Source organism: Drosophila miranda, chromosome 2 (assembly GCF_003369915.1).
Source record: "Drosophila miranda strain MSH22 chromosome 2, D.miranda_PacBio2.1, whole genome shotgun sequence".
Lineage (NCBI taxonomy): Eukaryota > Metazoa > Arthropoda > Insecta > Diptera > Drosophilidae > Drosophila > Drosophila miranda.
Window position 1 is genome coordinate 4,009,499 of NC_046675.1, and position 24,638 is coordinate 4,034,136.

General features: G+C 47.5%; 7 protein-coding genes and 1 long non-coding RNA gene across 10 annotated transcripts; 4 read left to right on the top strand and 4 right to left on the bottom strand.

Annotated features, from left to right (window-relative positions):
- The first annotated feature begins 415 nt into the window (after positions 1-415).
- On the top strand, positions 416-1,994 carry LOC108156697 (hydroxysteroid dehydrogenase-like protein 2). The gene is made up of 2 exons (XM_033389110.1): positions 416-891; positions 962-1,994. Exons 1-2 carry the CDS (start codon positions 592-594, stop codon positions 1,901-1,903), a joined length of 1,242 nt encoding a protein of 413 aa, XP_033245001.1. The 5' UTR covers positions 416-591; the 3' UTR covers positions 1,904-1,994.
- Positions 1,995-2,497: 503 nt separating this feature from the next.
- Positions 2,498-3,517, top strand: LOC108156698. The gene is made up of 2 exons (XM_017288345.2): positions 2,498-2,683; positions 2,745-3,517. Exons 1-2 carry the CDS (start codon positions 2,663-2,665, stop codon positions 3,195-3,197), a joined length of 474 nt encoding a protein of 157 aa, XP_017143834.1. The 5' UTR covers positions 2,498-2,662; the 3' UTR covers positions 3,198-3,517.
- A 3-nt stretch (positions 3,518-3,520) lies between these two features.
- On the bottom strand, positions 3,521-5,151 carry LOC108156696 (E3 ubiquitin-protein ligase RING1). 2 transcript variants are annotated; one of them, XM_017288343.2, is made up of 3 exons: positions 4,536-5,151; positions 3,778-4,439; positions 3,521-3,698 (listed from the first exon to the last, which is right to left on the bottom strand). In XM_017288343.2, exons 1-3 carry the CDS (start codon positions 5,041-5,043, stop codon positions 3,654-3,656), a joined length of 1,215 nt encoding a protein of 404 aa, XP_017143832.1. In that variant the 5' UTR covers positions 5,044-5,151; the 3' UTR covers positions 3,521-3,653. The 2 variants fall into 2 exon arrangements, with proteins under 2 accessions (XP_017143832.1, XP_017143831.1); XM_017288342.2 differs by having other exon boundaries at positions 3,778-5,151.
- A 4,967-nt stretch (positions 5,152-10,118) lies between these two features.
- On the bottom strand, positions 10,119-12,450 carry LOC117187270. 2 transcript variants are annotated; one of them, XM_033389605.1, is made up of 4 exons: positions 12,222-12,450; positions 11,126-12,163; positions 10,910-11,032; positions 10,119-10,844 (listed from the first exon to the last, which is right to left on the bottom strand). In XM_033389605.1, the coding sequence occupies exons 1-4, from the start codon at positions 12,335-12,337 to the stop codon at positions 10,721-10,723; spliced, it is 1,401 nt and encodes a 466-aa protein (XP_033245496.1). In that variant the 5' UTR covers positions 12,338-12,450; the 3' UTR covers positions 10,119-10,720. The 2 variants fall into 2 exon arrangements, with proteins under 2 accessions (XP_033245496.1, XP_033245497.1); XM_033389606.1 differs by having other exon boundaries at positions 10,910-11,014; positions 12,222-12,437.
- On the top strand, positions 10,244-17,262 carry LOC108157396. The gene is made up of 4 exons (XM_017289436.2): positions 10,244-10,634; positions 14,505-14,738; positions 14,965-15,331; positions 16,500-17,262. Exons 1-4 carry the CDS (start codon positions 10,588-10,590, stop codon positions 16,884-16,886), a joined length of 1,035 nt encoding a protein of 344 aa, XP_017144925.1. The 5' UTR covers positions 10,244-10,587; the 3' UTR covers positions 16,887-17,262.
- Positions 17,263-18,591: 1,329 nt separating this feature from the next.
- LOC108157397 lies at positions 18,592-19,289 on the bottom strand. Its single transcript, XR_001775187.1, has 3 exons — positions 19,275-19,289; positions 18,684-19,136; positions 18,592-18,606 (listed from the first exon to the last, which is right to left on the bottom strand). It is a non-coding gene; the product is annotated as an uncharacterized LOC108157397 (long non-coding RNA).
- A 675-nt stretch (positions 19,290-19,964) lies between these two features.
- LOC108155276 (programmed cell death 6-interacting protein) lies at positions 19,965-23,193 on the top strand. Its single transcript, XM_017285983.1, has 6 exons — positions 19,965-20,176; positions 20,381-20,499; positions 20,580-20,861; positions 20,917-22,512; positions 22,581-22,775; positions 22,831-23,193. Exons 1-6 carry the CDS (start codon positions 19,965-19,967, stop codon positions 22,950-22,952), a joined length of 2,526 nt encoding a protein of 841 aa, XP_017141472.1. The 3' UTR covers positions 22,953-23,193.
- On the bottom strand, positions 23,116-24,613 carry LOC108155280 (HSPB1-associated protein 1). The gene has a single exon (XM_017285989.2). It carries the CDS (start codon positions 24,385-24,387, stop codon positions 23,191-23,193), a length of 1,197 nt encoding a protein of 398 aa, XP_017141478.1. The 5' UTR covers positions 24,388-24,613; the 3' UTR covers positions 23,116-23,190.
- Between the last annotated feature and the right edge of the window lie 25 nt (positions 24,614-24,638).

The window sequence follows — 24,638 nt, forward strand, 5'->3', positions numbered from 1 at the left end:
TTCTTAGCTTAATTTATTCATGGAATTTTTATTTCACAGAAAACAAACATAAACGAAGAAAATATCGAGTGAGATGGGCATGGTCATACTATTAAACATCGTATCGACGATAGATTGCCTAGAATGACCTGTGTAGAGCACCAAAAAGTTGCTTATACTCGAAAATGACGATCTGCCGCTGCGCTGCCTCGAGATCTCCTACAAAAATAGGTGCATATATTTCTCTCGCATTTTCTCGTATTTACTTTCCCCATAATTGGTCTGACTGGCTTTACCTGAAGTGTAAAGGAATGCGTGGTTTTAATTAATTAATTAAATTAACTAGAATATTCCTTTTAAGAAGAGCACATAGAAAATCTTTTATCGTCAAATGCGACTCTTTTGTAGAACATTTCTCGGAGCGAGAGCAGAGCAGCAAAAAGTTGTCTATACCCGAACCTTTATGCTGCTGCCGGCCGCTGCCTGGTCGTTGGACCTGTTGTTGGATCAAATCTGATTGCACTTTGGACTTTCTCTGGCTTTTCGACGCGAAACGGTGACAGTGTATTTACTTTTCAAAGCAAACGGTTTAAAAATTAGCACACACCCAACATGATCAACTCGGGAAAGCTAGCAGGGCGCACCCTCTTCATTACGGGAGCCTCGAGAGGAATCGGCAAGGAAATTGCCTTGAAGGCGGCTCGTGATGGTGCTAACATTGTGGTGGCGGCCAAGACAGCCGAGCCACATCCAAAGCTGCCCGGCACCATTTACTCAGCGGCCGAGGAGATCGAGAAAGCCGGCGGACGGGCCCACCCCTGCATTGTCGATGTTCGCGATGAGGTCCAGGTTCGGACCGCCATTCAGGAGGCAGTGGCCAAATTCGGGGGCATCGACATTGTCGTCAACAATGTGTGTATATATGATACTACTATCTATTAAATCAGAGGGCATATCACCACGATTTTTACAAATTTTTCAGGCTAGTGCGATCTCCCTGACCAACACACCCAACACAGATATGAAGCGGTACGACCTTATGCACAACATTAACACCAGGGGAACTTTCTTGGTGTCCAAGGAGTGCCTGCCGTACTTGAAGAAGAGCAACCACGCCCACATACTCAACATCTCGCCACCGCTGAGCATGCTGCCAAAGTGGTTTGGTCCACATGTGGCCTATACGATGGCCAAGTACGGCATGTCCATGTGTGTTTTGGGAATGGCGGAGGAGTTTAAAAACGATGGCATTGCCGTCAACGCGCTCTGGCCCCGCACTGCTATTCTGACTGCTGCCATTGAAATGCTTACTGGTTCTGAATCGGCCCAGTGGTCGCGCAAGCCCGAGATCATGGCTGATGCCGCGTATGCCATTCTGTCGAGAGAGCCCAAGCAATTTACTGGTCAATTCTTTGTCGATGATGAAGTGCTTGAGGCAGCCGGGATCAAAGATCTCAAGCGCTACGCCTGCGTCCCCGAGAACGCTGACAACCTAATGGTTGACTTCTTTGTGGAGGCCAAGGGAGCGACAGCTGAAACACTAGCTGCTGCAGCTGGTGCATCCACTCCCACTGCAGGCAGTGATAGCGGCAAAATACCTCAACTTTTCCAGAAGATTGAATCTCTTCTATCTACCGAGATTGTCTCCAAGACGCAGGCCGTCTTCCAGTTCAACATTAGCGGCGCTGAGCAGGGAACCTGGTACTTGGACTTGAAAAATGGTTCAGGCTCCTGCGGCTCCGGCACACCACCAGCCACTCCCGACGCAACGCTCACGATGAACTCGACTAACTTTTTCGACATGTTTTCGGGGAAATTAAAGGCAGCACCAGCCTACATGACTGGCAAGCTAAAGATTAGCGGAGATTTCCAGAAGGCCCTCAAGCTGGAGAAGCTCATGAAGGCGCTCAAGTCAAAGTTGTAGGAGTTACCCAATTCCATTTCATATTCCTTAACTATATATTCACATTTATAGCTGACAAGTGCATGTTTGCAATAAAGTCTGAATCCTATTACCTATGGTCGAGAGACCCGTTTAGTATTTTTAATTGCACACGTCTGGAACCGTTGTTGAATTCATTATCCATTATCTTAATACGTACAAACAAATTATTTCTCAAGCTAGAAAAACATTTTTGCTGTGATATACTTCAATTAAACTCGATTTATCTTTTAACAAAAAAAAAAAAGGGAAAACCCCCGCAAACGAAAATTGAAATGGAATTTGGTCCAGATGCTTGGTTTTGGATAGACTTTGTTTACACATATGGTTCAAATCTATTCTCAATCGATATACCCGTGAAAAAGCGATAGCGTGCCGGTGCTGACCAGTGCTGCCGATTTTGCTTTTTCCCGTCAGATCTGTCGTTTTTTGAAGGCCAACTGCGGCTAATCCCGTAGAGCTAAATGAGTTAATGGAAGTACTGTTAAAAACATTAAGTATCACTTTAATAAAAACTTGTTAAAACCATTAATTAAGCGATTTTTCTGAAACTTTTAAGCTTTTTTTCAAGTCACAAACATTATATTTCCTGTTGAAAAGTTGGCAGCACTGGTGCTGATAGATATTTGCAAATCCATTTTCTTGCAAACATATTGTATTTGTTCCTATTCACACTGCATACAGTTTATAGCTGTAGGCTCTATTTATCGTGAAGGTGGAATACTGAGCATTAGTTTCGATATGGCGAGTTGTTCCTATAAGGTACGTCTATATGCAATTGACAGAGCGCCAACGTGTTGATTAATCATGGCAAAAAAAACAGGAAAAGGTCGTGAGACTGGTCAAGTGCTTCTGCGGATGCAGTGACATGACCGTCGAGGAAGTGCACCGCATCTACACGCTGACAAACAGTGTCCACGAAACACTACTAGATGCCGAGGCCACAAAGCTGCTGCGCCGCTTCATGGAGCTGAGACGGTCCGGCGACAAAAACGAGGCTGAACAATATTTGGAAATCTACGAAAAGTGTGCGGAATTTCTGCAGGAGGAACAACGTACTTTTACCCAGGATGAAGTGGACGAACTCTGTGATTTGGGGCTTCCCTATGACTTGGAGCAGGATCTGTCCAAACGCATGCTCAGCGGTCAACGTACGGACATAAGTCTCGGTCTTTATCGCATCCAGGGCAAATGCCGCAACGAGATTGAGGCCAGCAGCGATTTTCGAGATTTCCGAGACGCCATACGGGACAAGATGCGGCGAGTTCCGAAATGATATATTTGGGAAATCCACAAGCTACAATTGGTGCTTCTTGTGTTCATATTACTACGTACATACCAAAGTCAAAATGGTACCTTTTAGAACCGCACTAAACCTCGTCGTCTATTTAGTTAGCAGTGCCTTGATGCCCTCCACAATCTCCACATCACACTAATCTTAACTCACCCACATTTCGTGTCTCCGTGCAACGGACCGAAACGCGTCCCATAACTTCAGCGACAAGCAATGCAATTGTGACTTGCATAAGTGCTAGCTAACAAAATGCCTCATAAAAATTCGCATCACAAATAGAACAACGAACAAAGTTATCTGTTGACTTACGAGTAAATGTATTTTTTATTTAGTTTAGTTCTTTATATATTCTTGTTGAGCACTATTGCTACAAAACTATGTATATTTCTAGTTCCGAAATAAACGACTTAATACTAAAGTGCTCTTAGAGTACCCCTCTTAGGTTTTCTTCCATGAGTAATACATTTCCATGGGCTTGTTCACCTGCAAATCGAGACAAAGAAGGATAAAGATTAGCAAAAGATTCGATTATGATATACATGCTGCTTGATTGGCTACTTACCTTCCAGAACTTATCGTTGACCTGATGCAACGTCTGGTTGCCATTCAGAATGACCAACTGCTGTGGCTGGGGAGCGACATAGATGCAAAAGTTGAGCAGGCGGCATGCTTCCGGCAGATCGGCGCCCAAATCAAGGGTCAGGCGCATGGCCAGATACTTGCTGAGATGATCCACAGTTGCATTGGCTGTGGTCTTGATGTAACGCACGCAGTTCTCCTTGAGCGCCCTAATCAATTGGTTATCGGCAGACATCTCTGTGGGATGCGGCTTGAAGACCAGTTCGATTTCATCATTGATGCCCAGTTCACCGTTGCCCTCGCCCTCCGTGTCGATGGAGTCGCCCTCTGTGCGACAATCCATCTGAGAGTCTGACTCAGACTCTTCGGACCGCTCCGAGGTCAGCACGGACATAGCACGCTTGGGCTTGGAACTGCTTGAATTGGATGGAACTGGCGAAGGTGTGCTCCGCACTGAGGGAGGATTCGAGGCATCGTCCACCTGCATACGGTTGGCGGATGTGCTGGCGCCAGTAGTGGCCGATGAGGTGGCAGGCGCCACATTGGAGGTGCTGGTATTCGCCGAAGTTGCTGAAGTTCCAGAGTGCCCGGGATCCCGATTTTCGCGGTCGATGCTGTTCGTGTTGCTGTTGCTGTCATTGGACGCTGTATCGTGGACATTTAATTGATTAGAGGCATTGCGACCCACGCCAGAACCAACAGCGCTACCCCCAACCCCGCCTGCCCCACCACCACCATTACCATTGCCTCCGCCTCCTCCTCCGGCTCCGCCGCTGCCCTTGGTGCGGAAGCGCTGTGGTCGGTTTTGAGACTGTAGCTTGATGCCCTCGTTGATCGAGTTGACCAAGGCCTGCTGGGACTGCGTTTGATTGAACTTCGCCATCACCTTCTCCTGAATGGCCTCGTATTCCTCACGACTGGGATAGATCTTCGAGATGAGCAAATCAAAGTTGGGGTCGGCGCGCAGGGAGCGCTTGGAAACGAGTTTCTTCCGGCATGTTGGGCACTCCTTGTTTCCGGACCGCAGTGCGGTCACAATGCAGTCCGAGCAGAAGCGATGCAAGCACTCCTTAGTAGTCATTGTCTTCTTCAGCATATCCAAGCAAATGGGACACATTAGCTCGCTGTGGAGACTCCGGGGTGAAACTGCTATCTCCGTGCTGTCTGTGATTATCTCCTGCGGCTTGCGCTGCAGCTCGTAAAGGGATAATTCCCATGTCTTGTTTGGCGCCGGATCCAACGACGTCATTTTTACACCAATTCTGAGGCTTTTTAATAATTTATTTTCTTCTTTTCTAGAAATTTTCGCTCAATTGTTAAAATTTGATGTTATCGAAATTATCGAAATTTAGCTCACTAAGGCCCCCTTTATTTAAACAGGATATCAACTTTGATTTAAGTGTGGAAAATAATAAAAAGAATAGTAATAATAAAATGTAGTCTTGAAGGTCTTATACTTTATCTTAACTTAAAAAAAGACCACGATATCTACCAAAACTGTGCTAAAATTATTCAATTTTCGTCTACAATGTGTTAATCGGTCTCTGTCTATCATCGGGAAATGGTTGAGGCCGACAACCTTAACAAAAAATATCATGCAAAGCCAGAAGCAACGTTTGCTTGCAATTTCAAAATTATTAAAATTAAAACTATAAAAAAAACTTCACCTCTTCGTATTATAATAGGAAATTTTAAACCCCACGGGCCTGAAAAGGGTTAATCGACATCAACATATGCCAACATATCTCACTCACACTCACTATGTGCCTTTCACTCGCACTTATGGCTTGCATACGTTAAGAGACTGACTTTTGCCGTGTATTAACGTAATCAATTTCTGCCGAGTGTCGAAATTATGACTTATCCTTTTTGAATCGCTTTCAAAATTGCTTGACTGATCGCTTCTTCCATCTGACGGTTGGGTTTGTTCGTTCTCGTCTTCCTGATCGTTACGAGTGGTTTTCTTTATTCTTCTCCACCCGTGAGACATGGAGCTAATGGCTCTGCTCCTGGGTTCTCTTAAAATTAAATGCATTCACAGCATCGTCTAGACAGGGCGGGCATACGTTTTCTGGTAACAAATCCCCTTGACGAACCACGTACCCGGTACTCTCCGCAATCATTGCAGCAATATAAATATAAATTTCAGCAGCTCTGTTTGGAAATTGGTTTGGAGTATCACTCGCTTTGTTTCCTGGTGCTCATTTTTTGGTCTCTTCATTTTGTATTGTCTTTGTATTTCAACGATTTTAAATTCGAATTACAATTTGAAATATGTCTAGGCGCGAACTATTTTTTATTGCCATTCATTGCTTTTTAGGGTTGCATTTGAAAACCATCAGCTAACTATCGCAAAGAAACGTGTGGTTTAGGAACATCCCAGACGGATGGTGGAATAACTGGCATACGGCAAAACCTTCCATCCTTCCAAGATTTTGAAAATATATTTTATATTTTTCTGGACTGGCGCATATATAAGAAAATGATTTTTTGTTGGATATATCATTAACGGAACTTTTTTTTATGAATTTGGAGCCACAACTTTTTGAAATAGCATTGCTGCATGAAGGCGAACTTGATGCCGCCCGCATGTATGGACGTGATGGCATCCTGTCCTAGCTGCACGAAGCTGACCAGGGCCTGAATGACTCCAAAGAGGGTGACCAGCTTGTCCTCGTTGCCGTGGAGTTGCTACTGTATGGTATTAATCTGCCAAATCCTTTTCGGTTGACAATCCGTCAACACCTCAATTTCCACGAGTTTTCTTGCGGCTGTCAATCACTGGAGGAGCAACTGCAGGAGGAGACGGAGACACTTACCAGAACCCGCCAAATATGGCTTAAATGCAGAATTGCCGTTACCTAAATTGCAGTCGCCCGTCGCCAGGAATTCAGCAGTTGTTGGTGTCTTAGTGGCTGTGCTGTGTGTGGGGCCGAGAATGCATCAAGTTGGGTTGACTGTTAATTGAATTAGAGGCTCGCCGCCGCCGCCGCCGCCGCCGCCGCTGCCACGCGAAATTGACAACTGCATGGCTCTTTAAGTCTGCATGCGACGACAATGACCCTCGAGTGGTAGCCGGGAGCAGCATTCCATTAGTTTTTGAATCGCGTGCTCTAGACCTCAAACCCCGAGACGATTTTTCCCAAGCCAAAGGTTTTTCCTGGCTTTGCATGGCGATGCCAGTTCGTCACTCAAGCGCGATTACCGCCGCGTCCCACTCACCTGTCTGTCACATTGGTTGCGCATGCGCGGTGCCCAGCGGGTGACGTGGCACTTAACTAACAGAGACCTTAGGAAAAGGCCGCCGCCGACCGGGACAGCGGTGAAAATGCTGGACGGACATGTGTGGCATGGCTAAAAACGAAATGGTATATTTGTCATATCACACGGGGTGTGTGCTGCTGCAGGAGCAAGAGCAGGCGTTGCCACTTTCAAATTCCTCATTAGATCGGCTAATTATCGTGTGCCCCATGGAGGTGTGCCCCGATTTTCGCTCCCCACCAAATTGCTGCCTCATGGCAGCAGCCCCATAATTGCAGCCTCCATGGGGTCTGCCTGGTCTGCCTGCCTGGGCAATTTTCAACTTATCGAGGTTATCCTCCGCTGCACAGCGATCACTTGACCAGAAACAGCACCAGTTGAACTTCTGCTCCCACACGACGCTTGCGGATCATAGATGTGGCCCATGGCTGTTGCCGTTTCCAGAGATGCTGCCGCTGTCCTCAATTCTATTCGGTTGGGGTACGTGCAGGTTCACGACCCACATAGCCCCTCCTCTGTGGCTCTCTACTTTCAAGCTTTCTTGAATGATTTCAGCATTTTCCAGGCATTTGCCGGCATCTATTGACATTAATCATTGGCAGACTCTTGTAAAAATTTGCAAGTACAAGTCAGGTACTTCTGGGAAATGATTGGCTTTCGGCATGCTTTTTTATGGCAGCTTTATGAACAGTCGTCGACTAACATAAAGGAATTCTCTCTTTTCGATTTTTTCCCCCCATGTTTGCTGGTGGGGCATCCCAGGGAATGAATGCAGGAATGGATACTGGGTACTGGGACTGCTCGTTCTTGTGTGGGTCCCAACTCAATCATTTGGCGCTAGACCGGAAGGAAGCAGACGCCATTTAGCTGTTGTTTTTGTTGCACTTTTGTTGTCTGCGCCATTTTTGTTGGGTGTCTGTTTTTGTACAAGTCTGCGCATTGTCAGCCATTGTCCCAGGAGTTCAAGTGAAAGTTTTCCAAGGCAACGCTTTATAGAACGAACGAACGTAAAGCGTAACTTTAACGTTGCCTAATTGGGCATAACGACCTGAACATGAAGGGGGGCGTGGACTTTGGATGTGGGCCTGGAATTGGGATTCAAGCACTTAAAGCAGTAAGCAGGCCAGATTGCAGCCCCAGCCCTGCTCCAAATTGCGGTATGAGTAGATCGCAACATGCCACTTAGCCTCCAACTCAAAATCGTAGGCCAAAATCAATGAAACTGAACGGATTGCAATGGGCAATGGGGACCTGGTTTTTGGGGTTAGAGAACAGCACACATTCCAGGCAATAGAGCAGACAGTTAGAATGTCACCCACACCCACAATCAGAGGTAGAGTCAGAGTCAGACTCAGATACAGGCACACATACTCGTACATCACCTGCAATTGCAATCTGTTAACTTGTCCAACAACAGCAGAAACTTCTACTGCCACTGCCACTGCCACTCATAGCCAACAATTGACAATAACAAGCAGGCGGCGTCCGCCCAATTTTCAACCCAAACCAAACCGTTGGCCGACTCTTTGTGCTCCTGCTGCTGAAGTGCCTCTCTGGCCACCGCACAACAACATTGAAAGCAACAGCAACATTGGCGATAACAAGAGCGAAAGGACAGTTTTTGGGGTCGAAACAAAAGATACCCTTGAAGGTATAGAATTCCTAGAACTACGAGAATATTGAAATACAATTAAAAAAGTTGGCTTTAAAATTGGATCATCTATTGCCGAAACCTTAGAAACTCCTTTCAGTTACAACGTTCTATGGGCGATATATGTATAATATTTAAAACCCAATGTGATGGCAATACATTTACAATTTTGGCAACAAGAGTTTCGAAAAGATTTTTTAGACACAGATAGACGTTTGCCGAATCCAGAGCACACACCATAATGAACTATCCTTTCATAGGGTGTTCGAACCGCAGTAACAACAACAACAGCAGCAACACAATTGGAGTTGAGTTCTTCAATTGCCCACTGTCCAAATATTGCCAGAACCCAGGAACGTTGCGCATTGTTTGCTCGTTATTATGGACGTGGCTGTTGATGTGAGCCTGGGAGCGGGAGCTGAGTTTGGGAGTGGGAATGGAACCTGGATGAGGACCACAAATCTTTTGTCTTGGCTCCGCAAAAAACAAAAAAACTCGTAACATAAATAAATCTCAATTAAACTGCAACCCCTTTTTCGAGGGAGGCGTTTCCCATGGCCAGGATAATAATCAATCAGCTAACAAGCGACTGTCGGGGCTACTCCTGGATTCCGTGTGGCTGGTCCCCTTCCCCGATCCATGATTCCCCTGTCAAAGATGTCTCTGGCAGTCACACCCCGAGTTTTCCCCGAGTTTTCGGCTGCCACTCTTTTCTATGCCACGCCATGCGGCACTTGCATGTTTATTATTTGGTTTGGCTTTTAGAAGCCGGCCCGATCCCGACTCAGAAGAGTGGGATAGGTACAGGTAGAGGGTGGAAGCAGGAGGAGGGGAGAGTATGGGCCAGGCCAAGTCGCGACGACGTCACAGTCGTTAAGCGTGACTTTTGTGCTGTTGTTGTTTGTGGTATGCAAAATACCGACGACGGTAGAACGGAACGGGAACGTAAACAAAAAGCCGAACCTCCTCAAGACCAAGTCGAAGTCAAAGTCGAAGCCACTCCACGAACCGAACCCAAAGGCAAAGAAGAAAGAAAAGTCCCTAGAGGTGTTATGGTAAGAACGATCCATGTATGCCCTATAAATGCTCGTATACTCGAAATACAGAAGAAGGTTTACCTACGAAAAATTGATTTGATATTGGAATACATATGGATCTTCGAAGATTAAAATATATCAACTTTTCAGCGAATAATTTTTGGTTAAATAAAGCTAAGAGCAAGGCTATAGATGAGGAACAAATTCCTAGATGAAATATATGAATAAATTACGTTGATAAATCCTCGAATAGTACCTTAAAAATACAACTTTTTTATCGATTCATCTTTTCATAAGAGGTAAAACTTTTGAAATCAGTTCCAATTAATAGTTTTTAATTTCAATCTTAAAGACATGCATTGTACTTCTTTTTCATGATAACATTATAATTTTATTTGTAAACTAATTAACATTTTGTAAAGGGGAATCAGATCACGGGGCTATTCAGGTGAGAGTGTGCCTCCCACAGTTGGTTTAACTAAACAAGTTTTGTCATTGCCACAATGCACGAGCTGCCACAAAGCTGAAATACCCAACATCATCCAGGGAGAGGTGGCTTCGGCAACGTTGGCCGGCCTCGTCCATTCAGTCTTTTGCGAGATTTTATCGTGTGCGGACGTGTCTGCGGGTTTATTTGCGAACTCTTTGGCTATATATCATACGGGTCCCGGATTCCGCATCCCAAAGCTGCACGCGATTCTCATAGATGCATTGGCCAGCCGTTTGGCGCCACAGCCACAAATACAGCCGCACAGATTGGGAGTCGTCGTCTCTGATTTAACTTGCAAACGAAAAAGTGACAAAACCAAACGAAAAAAATTAAAGAAGAAGTTCAACGAGAGATATGAGTGCAACAATGGTGAGGACATATGCTGCGGCCTGGTTGCTCGGGTAAGTCTGGTGTCTGTATGTGTCTGTCTGTCTGTCTGTCTGTGAGGAGGAGTAGGGTCCGGCAGTGTCCGTGGCTTCCTTCCTTTTTAGTTATATACCAAATTCATCCAGCCCCGCCGCTTCTTCTCGGTCTGGGTGAATGCGTCTGTGCCGGTGAACAAGACCTTCAGCTCCTCCAAGTCATCGGTCTGCGTGCTGTACTCATGGCAGCTGGGAAAGGGTAGGGAAATCTATGGATTACTGTGTGTCGACTGGGTCGCCTCTGAGTCACCTACTCGATGGGCATCCAGAGCCTTGGTTGACTGCAGTGTGGCGCTTTTACAAGCTTTTTGGTATAGCTGAGACCAAAACGACGCTTCCTTGCAGACTCAGAGGCTATCCTAAGAGCAGAGTGGAGACTATTCGGTTGATTGGAGGAATTTTTATGGTTATGTTTATCGAATGAGTATCGTTATGGAGTTTAAACTCAAGTGTAAATAGTCGTTTAATACCTTCTCATCTGGCATTTGGCCTTAGCCTTGTCCGCCTTTTCCGAAGGAGCCTTCACCACTGGAAGTGTATCCCCGATCTGTTCGCACCCCGGCTCTTCCACTGGAAGTGTATCCCCGATCTGTTCGCACGACGGCGTGGGTGTGGTCGGTGGCTCTACTAACCCCTCTTTGTGCCGATCGGCTTCTAATCGTAGCTCCTTCACCTCCATTAGAGTGAACTCCATCAGCTGATTGAGTGTGTGCATCATGTCGTTTTCGATGAGGCCAGTTAGGTTTTGAAAGTTTTGGTGGATTACGTTCAAGGCATCTAAGAGCGGCTTCTGTACCTCTGCCTCAACGTATGTGGTCGTGGTCTGGCTGTGCAAGGATCGGTTATTAGTCGTGGTTTGCACGGCCACGCAGTTATTTCCCCGCACTGTCTGGATGCCCACACAGCAGATATCCGGGCTAGTTTGATTGCCACTGTCTCCTGTATTAGGAATCCATTGCGTGGATATGGTATTGCAATTCGGAGCCTGTCCCTGGCTACCGATGGACTTTTCTTCGATGGCTTTGTTGTCTTGGATCATGATCGGATCAGATGTTTGGCTGCCTGTGGTTTCCAGAATCGTTTGAGACTCTGGTGCTTGACTGGCCTTAGTCCCTTGGTTCATCGAGGAACAGGGGGTTTGGCTGCCTTTCGTCTCCTGAATGGTTGTCGGATCAGTTTGGCTGCCGTTGGTCTTCTGGATCATAGTTGGATCAATCGTTTGGCTGCCTTTGGTTTCCTGAATCATCACCGGATCAATAGTCTGACTGCCTTTGGTATTCTGGATCATCGCTGGATCAAGGGTTTGGCTGCTTTTGGTCTTCTGGACTTTACTATATTCACGCTTTTTGGTGCCTCTATTCTTAAAGGTCACTTGTGGTGTTTTCTTTGCCTGCATCAACCGCCGGAGACGCTTTGCAATGCGACTCAACCGGCTGGGAGTACACCTCCTCCTCCTTATGTGTAGAATTGTGAGTAGACCATTCTTCATGGTATAATGCACGGCATATCTAAGGGGGGCGACATGAGTCCATCCGTCCTGGCTTCAAGAGCCCCGTTCACACTTACCTCACTTTGCCGCACGGCACTCGCCAGTGGCCATGGTGACTGCCACTTGGACCATCGGCCATGGACTTTGCCAGCAGCTTCTTCAAATCGATTTGTATATTCAGATTGCGTCCCATTGTATCTTATTGGTATTCGCTCAAAATTCTCAACTTTTCAATTTTGACAAACAAAATTTTTATTTGTTATGTGGGAATATTAGGTTGATGGCTGGCGGAGCTGTAATGATATATGACTGAATGGATTCATGGAATTCTAATGAACAACCTACTAAGTTTCCTACTTCCAATCGAATTTTCACACGAAACCCTTTTGTAATTTTGAAATTTGTCTTTAAATATCCAACACAACACGCAATCTGTGCATCGCTCCCCGTGGCTGCCCAGGTCGGTGGTTCCATGTTGTTCCTGCTGTTTGTGTGTATGGCTTGCGGGCTCCTTTGTGCTGGCGATTCATTAATAATTCAAAAATGCCGCATATGTTGCACTCTGTAGTGGTACGGGATAGGGATGGAGGCAGGACGACAGCAGAAGCGACAGCAGCGGCAGCAGCAACAGCAACAAAAATGCATTCACTTATTCTGCAATTTATCAATTCGAAGTTAACATGAAAATGGCCACAAAAACCACAGACACACAGACACAGAGGATACAAAGGCCATGTGGCAGGAGTTGGAGTCGGAGCCGGAGTTTGAGTCCCTGCCTCGGGTGTTTGGATGAAGTTGGGTCTGGACCTCGGCAGCAGCATGTGGTGGCCCCTGCTAAATACGTGTTGATTTGAGCGCCTTTCGATTGGATTTGCAATCCATGCACAAAAACATACAAAAATCGATTGGAGGAGAGAGGATTGGAGCTCCGACCCGGCCCGGCCCGGCCCGGCCCGACCATCCATCAGCGTGCCTCTAATCCCGCCCAGAGGCATGGCTTCCTTTGTGTGCCTTGTGTCTTCCCACTTGGAATTTATGCAGCTTCTTCTTCTAAGGCTCCTCTTTGCATGCATTATGTGGAGTGCGCGACTCAGACCGAGACCGAGGCTCAGAAATGCCATGCACGTCTTGTGGCCTTCGGTTACATTTATTGCATAAAACTTGGCCAATTTCCATTATAATTTGTGTCGACCAGAGACCGCCAAGAGCCAAGAGGCGATTGAAGTACCTCGAAAAAAAAAAAGAAACGGAAAACTAAAAACGAAGACGCTAAAAGCCAACTGCTTAGTCGGTCAATAACATTTCTTGACTTGACAAAGTATCCAATGGGAAGATCTCTCTTAAGAGGCTCTCGATGGTTCTCTGGGAACAGTTTGTCAAACGCTGACCTAAGCCATTCCATGGCATGCCATTCGGAGTGCTGTAAATCGAACACTGAGGGAAAAAATTGCACCCAGATAAAATATCCAGAATAGTGCGTAGGCTTTTAAGGTTTAAAAACGTATAAATATATCTTATGGATATATCTTTCTGTTAGATAGATAACCTATACTATAATGTTTGTAAATCCATTTCATTTTATTTAACTCATTTCTATGTGTAGTCTTTTCGCTCAGTGTAGTACATTATACTACTGATATACTATCCTTCTCAGGCCCCCGTATCAGTGATTGGAACACCCTGGGAGATAGTTAGAGCTTGGAATTTCATCTAATGCTCTCACGCCTTCATGGGTTTCCCATTTCCCAGCTCTCCATCTCTGATCGCTCTCCATTTCCCTCACCAAGCTCTTTCTATCTTCTTTCCTACTCTATCACTAGTGTGCTGTAATTGTACGTGCTTATTTGCATTTTTATCTGCTTTGTTGTACGCTTTCTTCCGTGCTGGTATCATTACTTGACACTGCCACACCAGAGGAACCAGAACGGGAACCCCTCTTCCTCGGAAAACCCCCACTGGTCTCTGGGGCAGGCAGTGTCCATCCGTGCGTCCGAAGGTGTACAATTTCAAAGAGGGCGGGCCCCTCTGTTAAAGTCATCTCTTGGGTTACACTTTACCCCTCGACAAAAAAAGAGCTAAAATAAAAAAAGGGAACATAATGAAGACCTGAAGTCCGGGCCACTTGTCAAAGCCTGCCGCCTTTGCCGACTGATTGACCCTGAACCCTGTGAAGGAGCAGGAGCAGAAGCCGGGAGTAGGGAGCTGGTGGTATGGAGTGCCTGGTGCCTGGTCAGCAGGGTCCAATCAAAACCGCATGGAGCCTAATCCCCTCTAGAATTTCGCACATAAAATACAACAGCAAATAATGCCAGCGTATAAAACGACAGCCATAAAAGTAATTTCATTTTATTTCTGTTCAGATTCTGCTGTCTCGTTTGTCTAGCTGCCGCGGCGCAGGGCAGCAGCAGCAGCAGCAGTCGTTCGGCACTGGCCAAGGATGTGGCGCACATGCACAAAATCAAGAGGCAGCAGCAGGACAAACACCAGCAGACGCTGCAACTGCAACTGCAACAAGGAGTGGCTGTAACAGGGGCCAAGCAGCAGAAGAAGCAGCTGGCCAGAAGCGCACATGGCCTCAATAAGAAGCTCCTCGGGTGAGTAGCCAGTGGAGGCAGGGCAGGGGAGGGGGACAAATGTTGCACGCCTCTTATTTTGGGCTTAATTAAAGCACTGTTTTTGTGCCCGGCACTAAGGCCATAAATTACATAATGAAATATTCATGGAAATACCTCTCTCCCGCTCTCTGCCTGCAACCATCTTCTGCTTGGCGGCTAACCTCTGTTACACTCTCTGTTTGCCTCTTTCCCCTCTGTGTTGCAGCCAAATGGGCTTCATGAAGGTGAAGGCTCCCAACAGCCACAACCGGAAACGTTTGGCCGTTGAGTCACGACGCCATGCCTCGCGCGATGATTCACACATGTTCATCATCAAATTGCCGCCAAATATGCACTACTATGCAGGACCCAATGCCGTGCCACACAATGCACCACCGATCGGCAGCAGCAGCAGCAGCAGCAGCCAAAAAGGCAACGCACCCAAGAAGATGGAAGCGGCGGCAGTGGCAGCAGCCTCGAGAAGATCTGCCACACAAGCACCGGCCAAGGCAGCAGCAGAAGCCGCAGCAGCAGCGGCAGCGGCAACCACAACCGCAACGGAGGCGTCGGCGTTGAAAGCTAACGGGAAAAAGGTAAACGGGATTCCATTAGGTTACACCATAGACGCACACAATGCCAGCAATGCACTCGCACTCGCACTCGCACTCGCGTCTCCCTCTTGGCCAGAACTGGCTCGATGGATGGCCAGCCAAGCCACATGGGTTGGCTGGGGGTTTCTGGGTTCTGGGTTCTGGCTCTGATGTTGACTCTCGACTCTGGTTCTGGGCAACTGGTGATAAACATCGGCCGCGCATGCGCATAAAACAAATTGCAAAAGAGAGAGAGAGAGATAGAGAGATGCAGTAGAAACCAAAGAAGATGTCGAAAGAGAGAAGCAGAAAATGGATTACCCATTTGGGCCGATGGCAACAGACATGGGAGACATGGAGACGTGCAGTCATGGTAGTCACCCATATAGACGGGAAATACTTGTAAGTAAAACCAAGACTAAAGTTGGACCTCAGCTGCTGAGCTGCTGAACTGCTGATGATGGCCGACCGACATACAAGCTTCAACTGCAACTGCAGCTCCCTCTCCAAGCTGCAGTTCCACATAATTTGTTGTATTCCCAAAATGGGTATCTTGGGCAGGCCTATAAATAGCATTGACATAGGGTTTTCCCTCTCTGCTCTCCAGCTGTCATTCTGTCTGTCCACTGGGTATCCCTTAGTCGAGCAAGTGTATGCCGCATTCCCAGTTGTAAAACATTGCCTTTTGGCTTGTAGCTGTTGCTGTTGGGGCTTGGGTTTGTTGTGTGTGCAGAATTAATGCGGCAAGTGTCAATGTCAGTGGATGTGGGACAGAAAACAGGGAACATCCAGCAGGCAGGCAACATGTGGATGCTTCCCGAACAGAGGCACGAAAATTATTACGCTCTCACGACTCCTGCTGGAGGTTTGGCTCTTTGGAGTGATGCCACATGAACCAGAAATTAATATGCAAGCCATTAACCAACTCCGAGCTTCAATTAAAAATGCAATTTGTTAGAGTCAGTCCCACAGAGCAGCCACCAGCCACCAGCCACCACTAGCCACTAGTCACTGATCACCGTTGAGCCTAATATAGACGCCAGCCAGTCCGTACTCCGTGTCCCGAGCTGATTTATGGGACGCCAGTCTACGAGTCGCGAGTCGCGAGTCCAGTCCAGTCCAGTCCTGTCCGTGCGTAATGTTGTCTAATCAGTGAGTTTTTCAATTGCAGGTCTCATTTCCCTTCAGCTCGAATGGTCGGCCGGGTCGCATCTACCACTGGAACCTGCCGGTGCTGAAGCAGGCACTGCAGAAGAAGCCGCACTTTGCCCACGTCTCGGCATCAGACCGCAACCGGCTGCTGGACATCGAGAATATACCAACCTGGCGCAAGCCCTGGGAAAATGAGACCATGGAGAAATCAATCACCACCAGCAGCGGCAAGTCCAAGTACAAGAAGTCCCTCAAACCGAAGTCGCCCACATACTATGCCCCCTCGCAGGCGGTCAGCAAGCAGAGTTTCCACAAGTACTTCGCCGGCAATGGGAAGCCCAAGGGCTTCTATGTCATCAAGGAGCACCAGAGCAAGCCGCAGTTCTATCACAACATCATATCATAATCTAATCAGCCCATAGCTCCCCGCCTTGCGGGCTTCTATTCCTATTCCCCTATTTAACTTCTACTTCTACTTTAGAACACTTCCGTCCAGTTTCGACTAGGATTGTAATGGCAGTCCTTGTATAATACTCGACCGCATTTGCTGTCCAACAGTTGGGCGTGTGAAATCTATTTTTATAAACGCAAAGAATACAATAACAGCGTCGGGATGGTCCATGGTCCCCACTGCATCAATACCGGGGACGGACCATTCCGAACTGCATTTTAGCTGCTAAGCATCTGCGGAAAGCAATAAATTATGGCAAATATCAATGCTAGGTTTAAGTGCATGTACGATTTTGTTTTAATAAATAAATATTGACTGATTTTTAAATGCACTCAAGGGTCTTTACTACTCCACGACCTCTCCACTGAATCAGACAAAGAAGCGACAAAGAGGCGGTACTGTCTGCTGTCTGTTGTCTGGGCTCTGTTCTCTGTTCAGTTTGTTGACTTTGACAAAGGTAGATGTGAGCCACAAAAAGGTGGGGCGAGTGTCTGGCAAATTTTGGGCGACGGCGAAGAACGAGACTCTTGAGCCAGCACCGCAGTCGTCTGCTAATTATATAAGCCATAAGCCATAAGACATAAGCCTGATCGTGTTCTCTCACTGCGAACGAACCCTTTGCGAAAGATCTGCACCGGCGAGAAATGGAAACGGAAGCGAGGCGATCGTGCGCATGCGCAATATCTCATTTGGCAGAGATTCAAAATTCAGATACAGATACATACATATTTATAAGCCCAGCGCCAGGTCGTAATAAGTAACAAGAATAATAATAATAATAATCTTAACAACGACAAAAAGTCGCAGATATAATGGGAGATGTGGCGCACACCTTCAAACTGCCGCATAAATAATGTTGTTTGGCTTTTCTTCTCTTCACTTAATTTCCCATATTTTTTTCTGTTTCTGTTGTTTTTTTTGGCGACTCTGCCGCATAATTGTTTTCGCGGCTTACGCCTTCCTGCGTTTGCCGGCTGCCGCTGCTGCTGCTGACTCACGTACGTTGAACTTTTCACCCGTATCGTATGCCCATCAGAATGCGTACGTACGAGAACGAGGGTCTGGTCTGTCGTATTGAGTGCGCGGCTTAAGTAGATTTAATGACTTGTAGTTTTGTAGTAGCCACAGACCAGAGAATGAAACACACATAAATCACTTTTATGACAAATGCCGTCAACTGATTACTGTCGAAAGCCGCCAGGACGCGTGTGGCTGAGGCTGGGCCCGACGGCAAGGCATTGAATTTTTATGGCCTTCATCAATGGAAATTGCTTTGTTGGCCTCCACTAGGCGGTAATGCAGATAACAGTTACCGCAATCAAATGTCGGATAACATTCGTTTGTCTAAATGTGCCATTTCTTAAGCCAAAAGCACGGACAAGTGTCTGGCTATCAGTGGCACACAGTTGTAGTATCGTTGTTGGAGGCAGAAGTTGCAACATGTTAACGCCATTTCCGCTTGTCATATCAAAATAATTATCTCAAACTGTTGCCACGACCAAGTCCTAGGTACCCAGCCACAGCCACAGACACACCACACCATACCACTCAAAACCAAACCAAACTGAAGCGAGTCCACGATATGCGACAATAACAAGATCTACTCCGAGCGCAGTCGTTTGCATGCGGGGCATAAGCTCAGAAGTTGATCCGCAGAACTCGTTCTTCACGCAATCTTGATTGTAATTATGTAATTCCGAAATTCTAACTAATTAAACCAACATTGCAGCTAATTGTATTTACATAACGTACCTGTTTGGGAGCAGCTTGACTCCTGTCCAAGGCATACGCGCTGTGCTTAAGATAATAAGATGACTTAATCTTAGTGCTTGATTTAAATTGATGTTCAAACGTAACGGCTGTGGTATTAGGCGCCACCTGGCGACATTGTCTCTTGAGTTGCTGGAGTTAGCACTAATCGATTGTTTGGCGCGCATTTTGATTTATATACATTCAGGATGACCAAGCCAAGCTCACATATTGTTCATTTTAATGACATAAGGGTACAGAAAGTTCTATAATCTTTTCTTTTAATTTTCGGCATAAGGTCCGAGTGGGGGATCCGCCCTCTTTGCAGATATAAGAAGCGGCAAGACAACGGCCAGAAGGAGTCCTAGGTAGAGCTTCATTATGGTTTGAACTAATCGCTGAATACGAATGTCTAGTTCCCATTTAAGGCACCCTATTTATACAGCTCACTTGTACCTGGAAAAAATTGGATTTATATGGTCTCTCCAACTTCTTTAAGGTCAAAATCAACTGACGCGCAACTCCCTATCCAATTGGGAATCCGTGCAAATCAAACAATTTGTACTCGCTTTTTATGTTATTTTCAAAAATTACCTTCTCAAGTTCTGCATGAATTGTTGATTTAAAGTTTTTTTTAATAATTCTCAAGTTCCGCTTGAATTGTTTATTCAAATTTTTTTTAATAATTTCCGTCCCATATACCCGGATTCTACATATAGATTTGGCACGGGAATAAATATGTCTAAAACATATAAATTTGAGAAAATTTCTTTATGAATTACGTTTTAAAAACAGTTCAGAAACAGGACCTTCAAATTATATTAGCGAAATAGGGTATACAAAGGCCTGTACACGCATCATGACTTCAAATACCAGCAACATTGCGACGGTTTTTTTCTTGAACTGTTTTGTTTAGTCCTTGTTTTAGTCAAAATACAATAAAAACAAGGACTAAAAACTAGCCAGTTAAGTAGAAAATTGATTCATCAATCAGATAAAATTATGTGGGCATGGCTAAATGTTTTATATAGCTAGTAATGCTCCACGGAAGATCAAAAACGAGGAATATGCATAACAGAACTTGACTTCGTCAGTATATTTACGGTATATTTTTAAAATGAGACGGTATGTTTCGGTATATTTCCGAGGGTCGGACGGTAATCGGACGGTATCGATAAATCCGCGGTCACACTGACCAGGGACCGATTTCAATTAAAAAAATAAAATAAATAAAATAAGTTGAAAGTTGAATTGTTCTAGGCTCGTGTCCGTGTGAAACTAGAAATGTCGAAGTTTTTGAGTGTGCCGTTGAAGAAGCCATCGGAGGTGGACATTGTGAAGCCGCTGAACAATCTCATCCAAAGCACCTACAATGGTGCCTCGGAGGCGGAGAAGGCGAAATATTCGGAGGCTGTAAATGAGTTTGCGAAACAACGCAATACGGCGATTTGGAAATTCTTTGAGAAATACGAGGCCTCTCTGGAGGTTGTCTATGCGTAAGTACTTTCGGGGGCTGTGACTGGGGGTTTTATTGGAGTTTCCGCATGAGTCACGCACATGATAGGAGAAAGAGTACTCGGACACACTGTGGGGCCACCTATGTGTGTGTGTGTGTCTTTGTGATTGCGGCAGACGTAAACAAGCTCAGCGGATGACGTCGTCTCTTAATTGTTCTTCGCCTTTCGCTTTTGTTTGCCCAGCTATTACGATCAGATCTGCGCTTTGGAGACAAAGATATCGGTCAGCGAATTGCAGATCCCCTTCAAGTGGAAAGATGCCTTCGACAAGGGCTCCATCTTCGGTGGCAAAATCAGCCTCAGTGAGTAGTGACTCATCTTCAGTTGTGGAATTTCATAATTAACTCTCTTGCGGTTCTGTTCGGTTTGGTTCTCTTTGTAGCTCACACATCGTTGCTGTACGAGAAGGTCTGTGTGCTCTTCAATATTGCGGCCCTGCAGAGCAGCATTGCCGCCAGCCAGCAGCTGGACAACGATGAGGGCCTCAAGATGGCCATCAAACTGCTGCAGCAGAGTGCGGGGATATTTCAGTACTTGAAGGGAGCCACGCCGGCCGCAGTGCCATCGGAGCCGACGCCCGATATCAGCCAGGACACACTCGTAGTGATGCAGGCCCTGATGGTGGCCCAGGCGCAGGAGGTGTTTATCCTTAAGGCCATCAAAGGTAACTGAAACCCATGGGTTATCCGAGCAGAATAACAACTGCAATTTCTTTGCAGATAACATGAACAATCTGATCATAGCGAAGCTATGCTGCCAGGGCGAGGAGTTCTATGCGGATGTTCTGCGCGCCATGCAAAAGGAGTCGGTGCGCAGTCTGTGGGAGAAGGAGTGGATACCCACGGTGGCCGGCAAGCAGGCTGGATTCCATGCTTTGACACAGCTTTACCAGAGTCTCGTCTGTCGTGCGGCCAAGAAGATTGGGGAAGAGATCGCTCGTCTGCGCAACGCCATCGATCTGTTCAAGGCGGCACAGTCGCGGGGCGGCAACGAGACCTACCTGGACGAGTACTTCAGTCGCGCCAAGCGCCACCTGGCCGAGTCCACCAAGGACAACGAGTTCATTTACAATGAGATGATACCAGAGCTGAGCACGCTCGCCTCTCCGGGCAAAGCACAGCTGGCAAAGCCCCTGGGCATTGCCTCTCCCATGGCATCCAATTTCCGAGACATCTTCACCAACCTCGTGCCCGTGGAATTGCATCGTGCCCTGACCGCTTCGGATATGCGCAAGAATGAGATTGTCAATGTGGAGATAATGAAGCTCCGTGAGTCCACCCAGACGCTGAATGCTGTGCTGGCGAGCCTAAACCTTCCGGCGGCTGTGGAGACAGCCGATAGCAACAGCGGTCTGCCGCCATCCCTGAAGGAGAAGGCGGTCGAGGTGCGCCAAAAGGGAGGTGTCGAAAATGTCAAGACAATGCTGAAGGAACTGCCTGATCTACTCAATCGTAATCGCGAGATTCTGGACGAAACGGAGCGGCTGCTCGACGAGGAGCGCGACTCGGATAATCAGCTCCGGGCACAGTTCAAAGAGCGCTGGACACGCATCAGTTCCGATAAGCTTACGGAGATGTTCCGCACCAATGCGAAGAAGTATCGCGAGGTCATCAACAATGCCATCGAGGCCGATAAGGTTGTGCGCCAGAAGTTCGAATCCAATCAGAATGGCATCCAGCTGCTTTCTATGTCCCCGGAGGAGATCCAGCAATCGCTGCCTTCGGCCAGCGGCAGCGTGGATCCAAACTGCTCCAGCGTGCAGCGGCTCAAGCAGCTGATGGAGGATGTGGAGACCATCAAAGCCGAGCGCGATGCCATCGAGTCGGAGCTCAAGTCGGCCACGTTCGACATGAAGAACGAGTTCTTGCTTGCTCTGCAGAAGGATGGGGCTATCGACGAGCCCGCCCTGTCGTTGTCGCGCATTGGCCAGGTCCTGAATCCTTTGCAGCAGCAGGTGAGGGAGAGCGTCGACCGTCAGCAGTCCCTGGTGGCAGACATTCAGAGCGCCCATGGAGCATTTGTCTCGGAGACTGGAAGCTGTGGCAGCTCGCGCGACACCCTCTACCAGGAACTGGCCACGGCCTACGATAGCTACATTGAGCTATCCGGCAATCTCCAGGAGGGAACTAAATTCTACAACGACCTCACCCAGCTGCTGGTCGTATTCCAGAACAAGATCTCCGACTTTGTGTTTGCCCGCAAAACGGAAAAGGAGGAGCTCATGAAGGACCTAACCACAGCGTCGAGCCGACAAGCTTGCCCGGCCACGCCCTCTCTGCCCTCGCACTATGCCTCCACCTCGGGCAGTGGCAGCGGTAGGTACAGTCATTCCCTATCACAGTTTGATAATAAAACATTTTGTTTTTTCGCCCCCATCCGACAGACATTCCATCCAATCCAGCTGGTTCTGCTCCCAGCGTACCGGCTGCGGCAGCTGCTGCCAATATGCCGTATCCTTCCCAGGTACATGGCATGCCAGTGCCATATGGCGCCCAGCCAGGAATGCCATATCCAGCGTATGTTTCGCCACCGATGCCCCAGAGCTTCAATCCATACGCCACGCTCCCATATCCTGGCAGTAAGTACTGATAATCGATGGAATTTGCATTCCCACTTATGCTTTTCATTTGCAGATTTTCAGTATCCGGGGGGATATCCACAAGGACCACCACCTGGGCACTATGGCACCTATCCTGGCAGTTATGCTCCCCAACAGCAAGGCGGCTATCCCAACCAGAAGCCACCAGGATGGTAAACCGCATCCAACCCGTATTTATACCCACACTGTGGTTTAACCAAGGTCTCTTCGATGAGTCCCGGATCGTAGAGAAGCGGCGATTGGTGGTCATGGCATTTAATGCTCTTTGTTCTGTTTCTGTTCCGGCGTTCGTTCGTTTGCTTGCAATTGTATCATACATGTTGATGGCTTCTTGGATTTTAATCTCATATATGCAACAAATTATCACGTATCACAATAAAAGTTTTTAGTGCTATTACGCCTCGCCCTGTCTCAGTCTCCGGAAGAACTCTCGCTTCATGCCCGCAATGGTGCGCGGGGCACACATACTGCTGATGAGCAGTTCTAATGTGGAGCTGATCGGCGAACTCGCAGCAGCAGTTCTCGTCTCTGCTTGCAGTCGCTTGGAGTTGGACTCCAGCAGGAGCTTGTATTCCTCCTTGGGCATCACCTCCAGGGGCCGAACGGTGAGACGCACTCTAGCAAGGAGCTCCCTAAATTTGGATTGAGTCAAGTAATCGGTTTCCCACAGCTTCCGTTTGTGCTCCTCGCTCTCGGCATTCTGTACGGCCTGCTGGAACTGGGCAAACAGTTCGCTGGGCGTCGAGGATACGTCCTCCAGTTGATTGGGATTCAGTAGATACTGCTTCGTCTGTTCACTTTCGCCCTTGACAAAGCTCTCGACTATGTGCTTGACCAGAAACTCGTCCAGGGCCAGGTCCATGTCGTCCTTGAGGGGCACCCAGTAGTTGAGACTGAGCGATGTCGCCGTCGCCTCCACATAGTGCCACCAGTGACGGGGCACGATGAGAACATCGCCTGGCTGCAGTGTGCACTGGTAGGCCTGATCGCTATACTCCAGCAAGCGCGGCAGCTTATCCTGCGCAGGGGCATAGAAGTTGTCCAGACAGTACACGCTAGATTCCTCGTAGGGCACCCGCGTTGATTGCAGCGGCGACTCGGGTGGAAAGAGCAGCCACGATTTGCTGCCGTACTCCTGCACCACAATGTTCACGCCAAAGGTGTCGTAGTGGCAGGGCGTATTGGCCTGTTCCGATCCCAGCCAGAAGGTAAAATCGTTTTGGTGTTCCGGAAACCCAAAGCAGGAAAAGTCGATGCCCTTCAAGCAGCTGGCTGGCACTTCATGGGCCCGCTTGTACTGATAGGCCGCCCAATGTGTCTGGTCATCCTCCAAGTAGCCGTAGTTCCGCAGAAACTGCTGCATGCTCATGTCGTTGACCCTCATCCGCTTTCGCTCCCATTGCGGCGTGCTGCAGTCCGTCAATGACATGAGCTCGAATGCCGGCGGACCAGCCGCTTCCTTGTCAAAGCGTTCGCACCAGTCGTGCAGCGATCCCCTGAAGCATTCCCAGTCGATCGGGAACTGGTCAATGATCAGAGGCACTCGGGTATTCAGTATTAGATCTCTCAGTTGGGTGCTCAAGGCGTCCATGTCTGCAAAGAAAATATTTCTTATTACACCGGCAGCGCTGGGGAGGTATCCAGGCCAGTTTCAGCGATGGTCTGCTCTGTGGTCGGATTAATGGTCCGATTTGCTCTTGTGCCACGTGCAGAGCACCTCCGAGGTGTTCTGGGGGCGCCGCAGGTCGTCAAAACGGCAGTCCACGGGAAAATCACCCCCACAAATCCAATTGAGATGGCAGCGCTTCGATAAGTCGCGACAGCTGATTGCTGGTGGCGGCA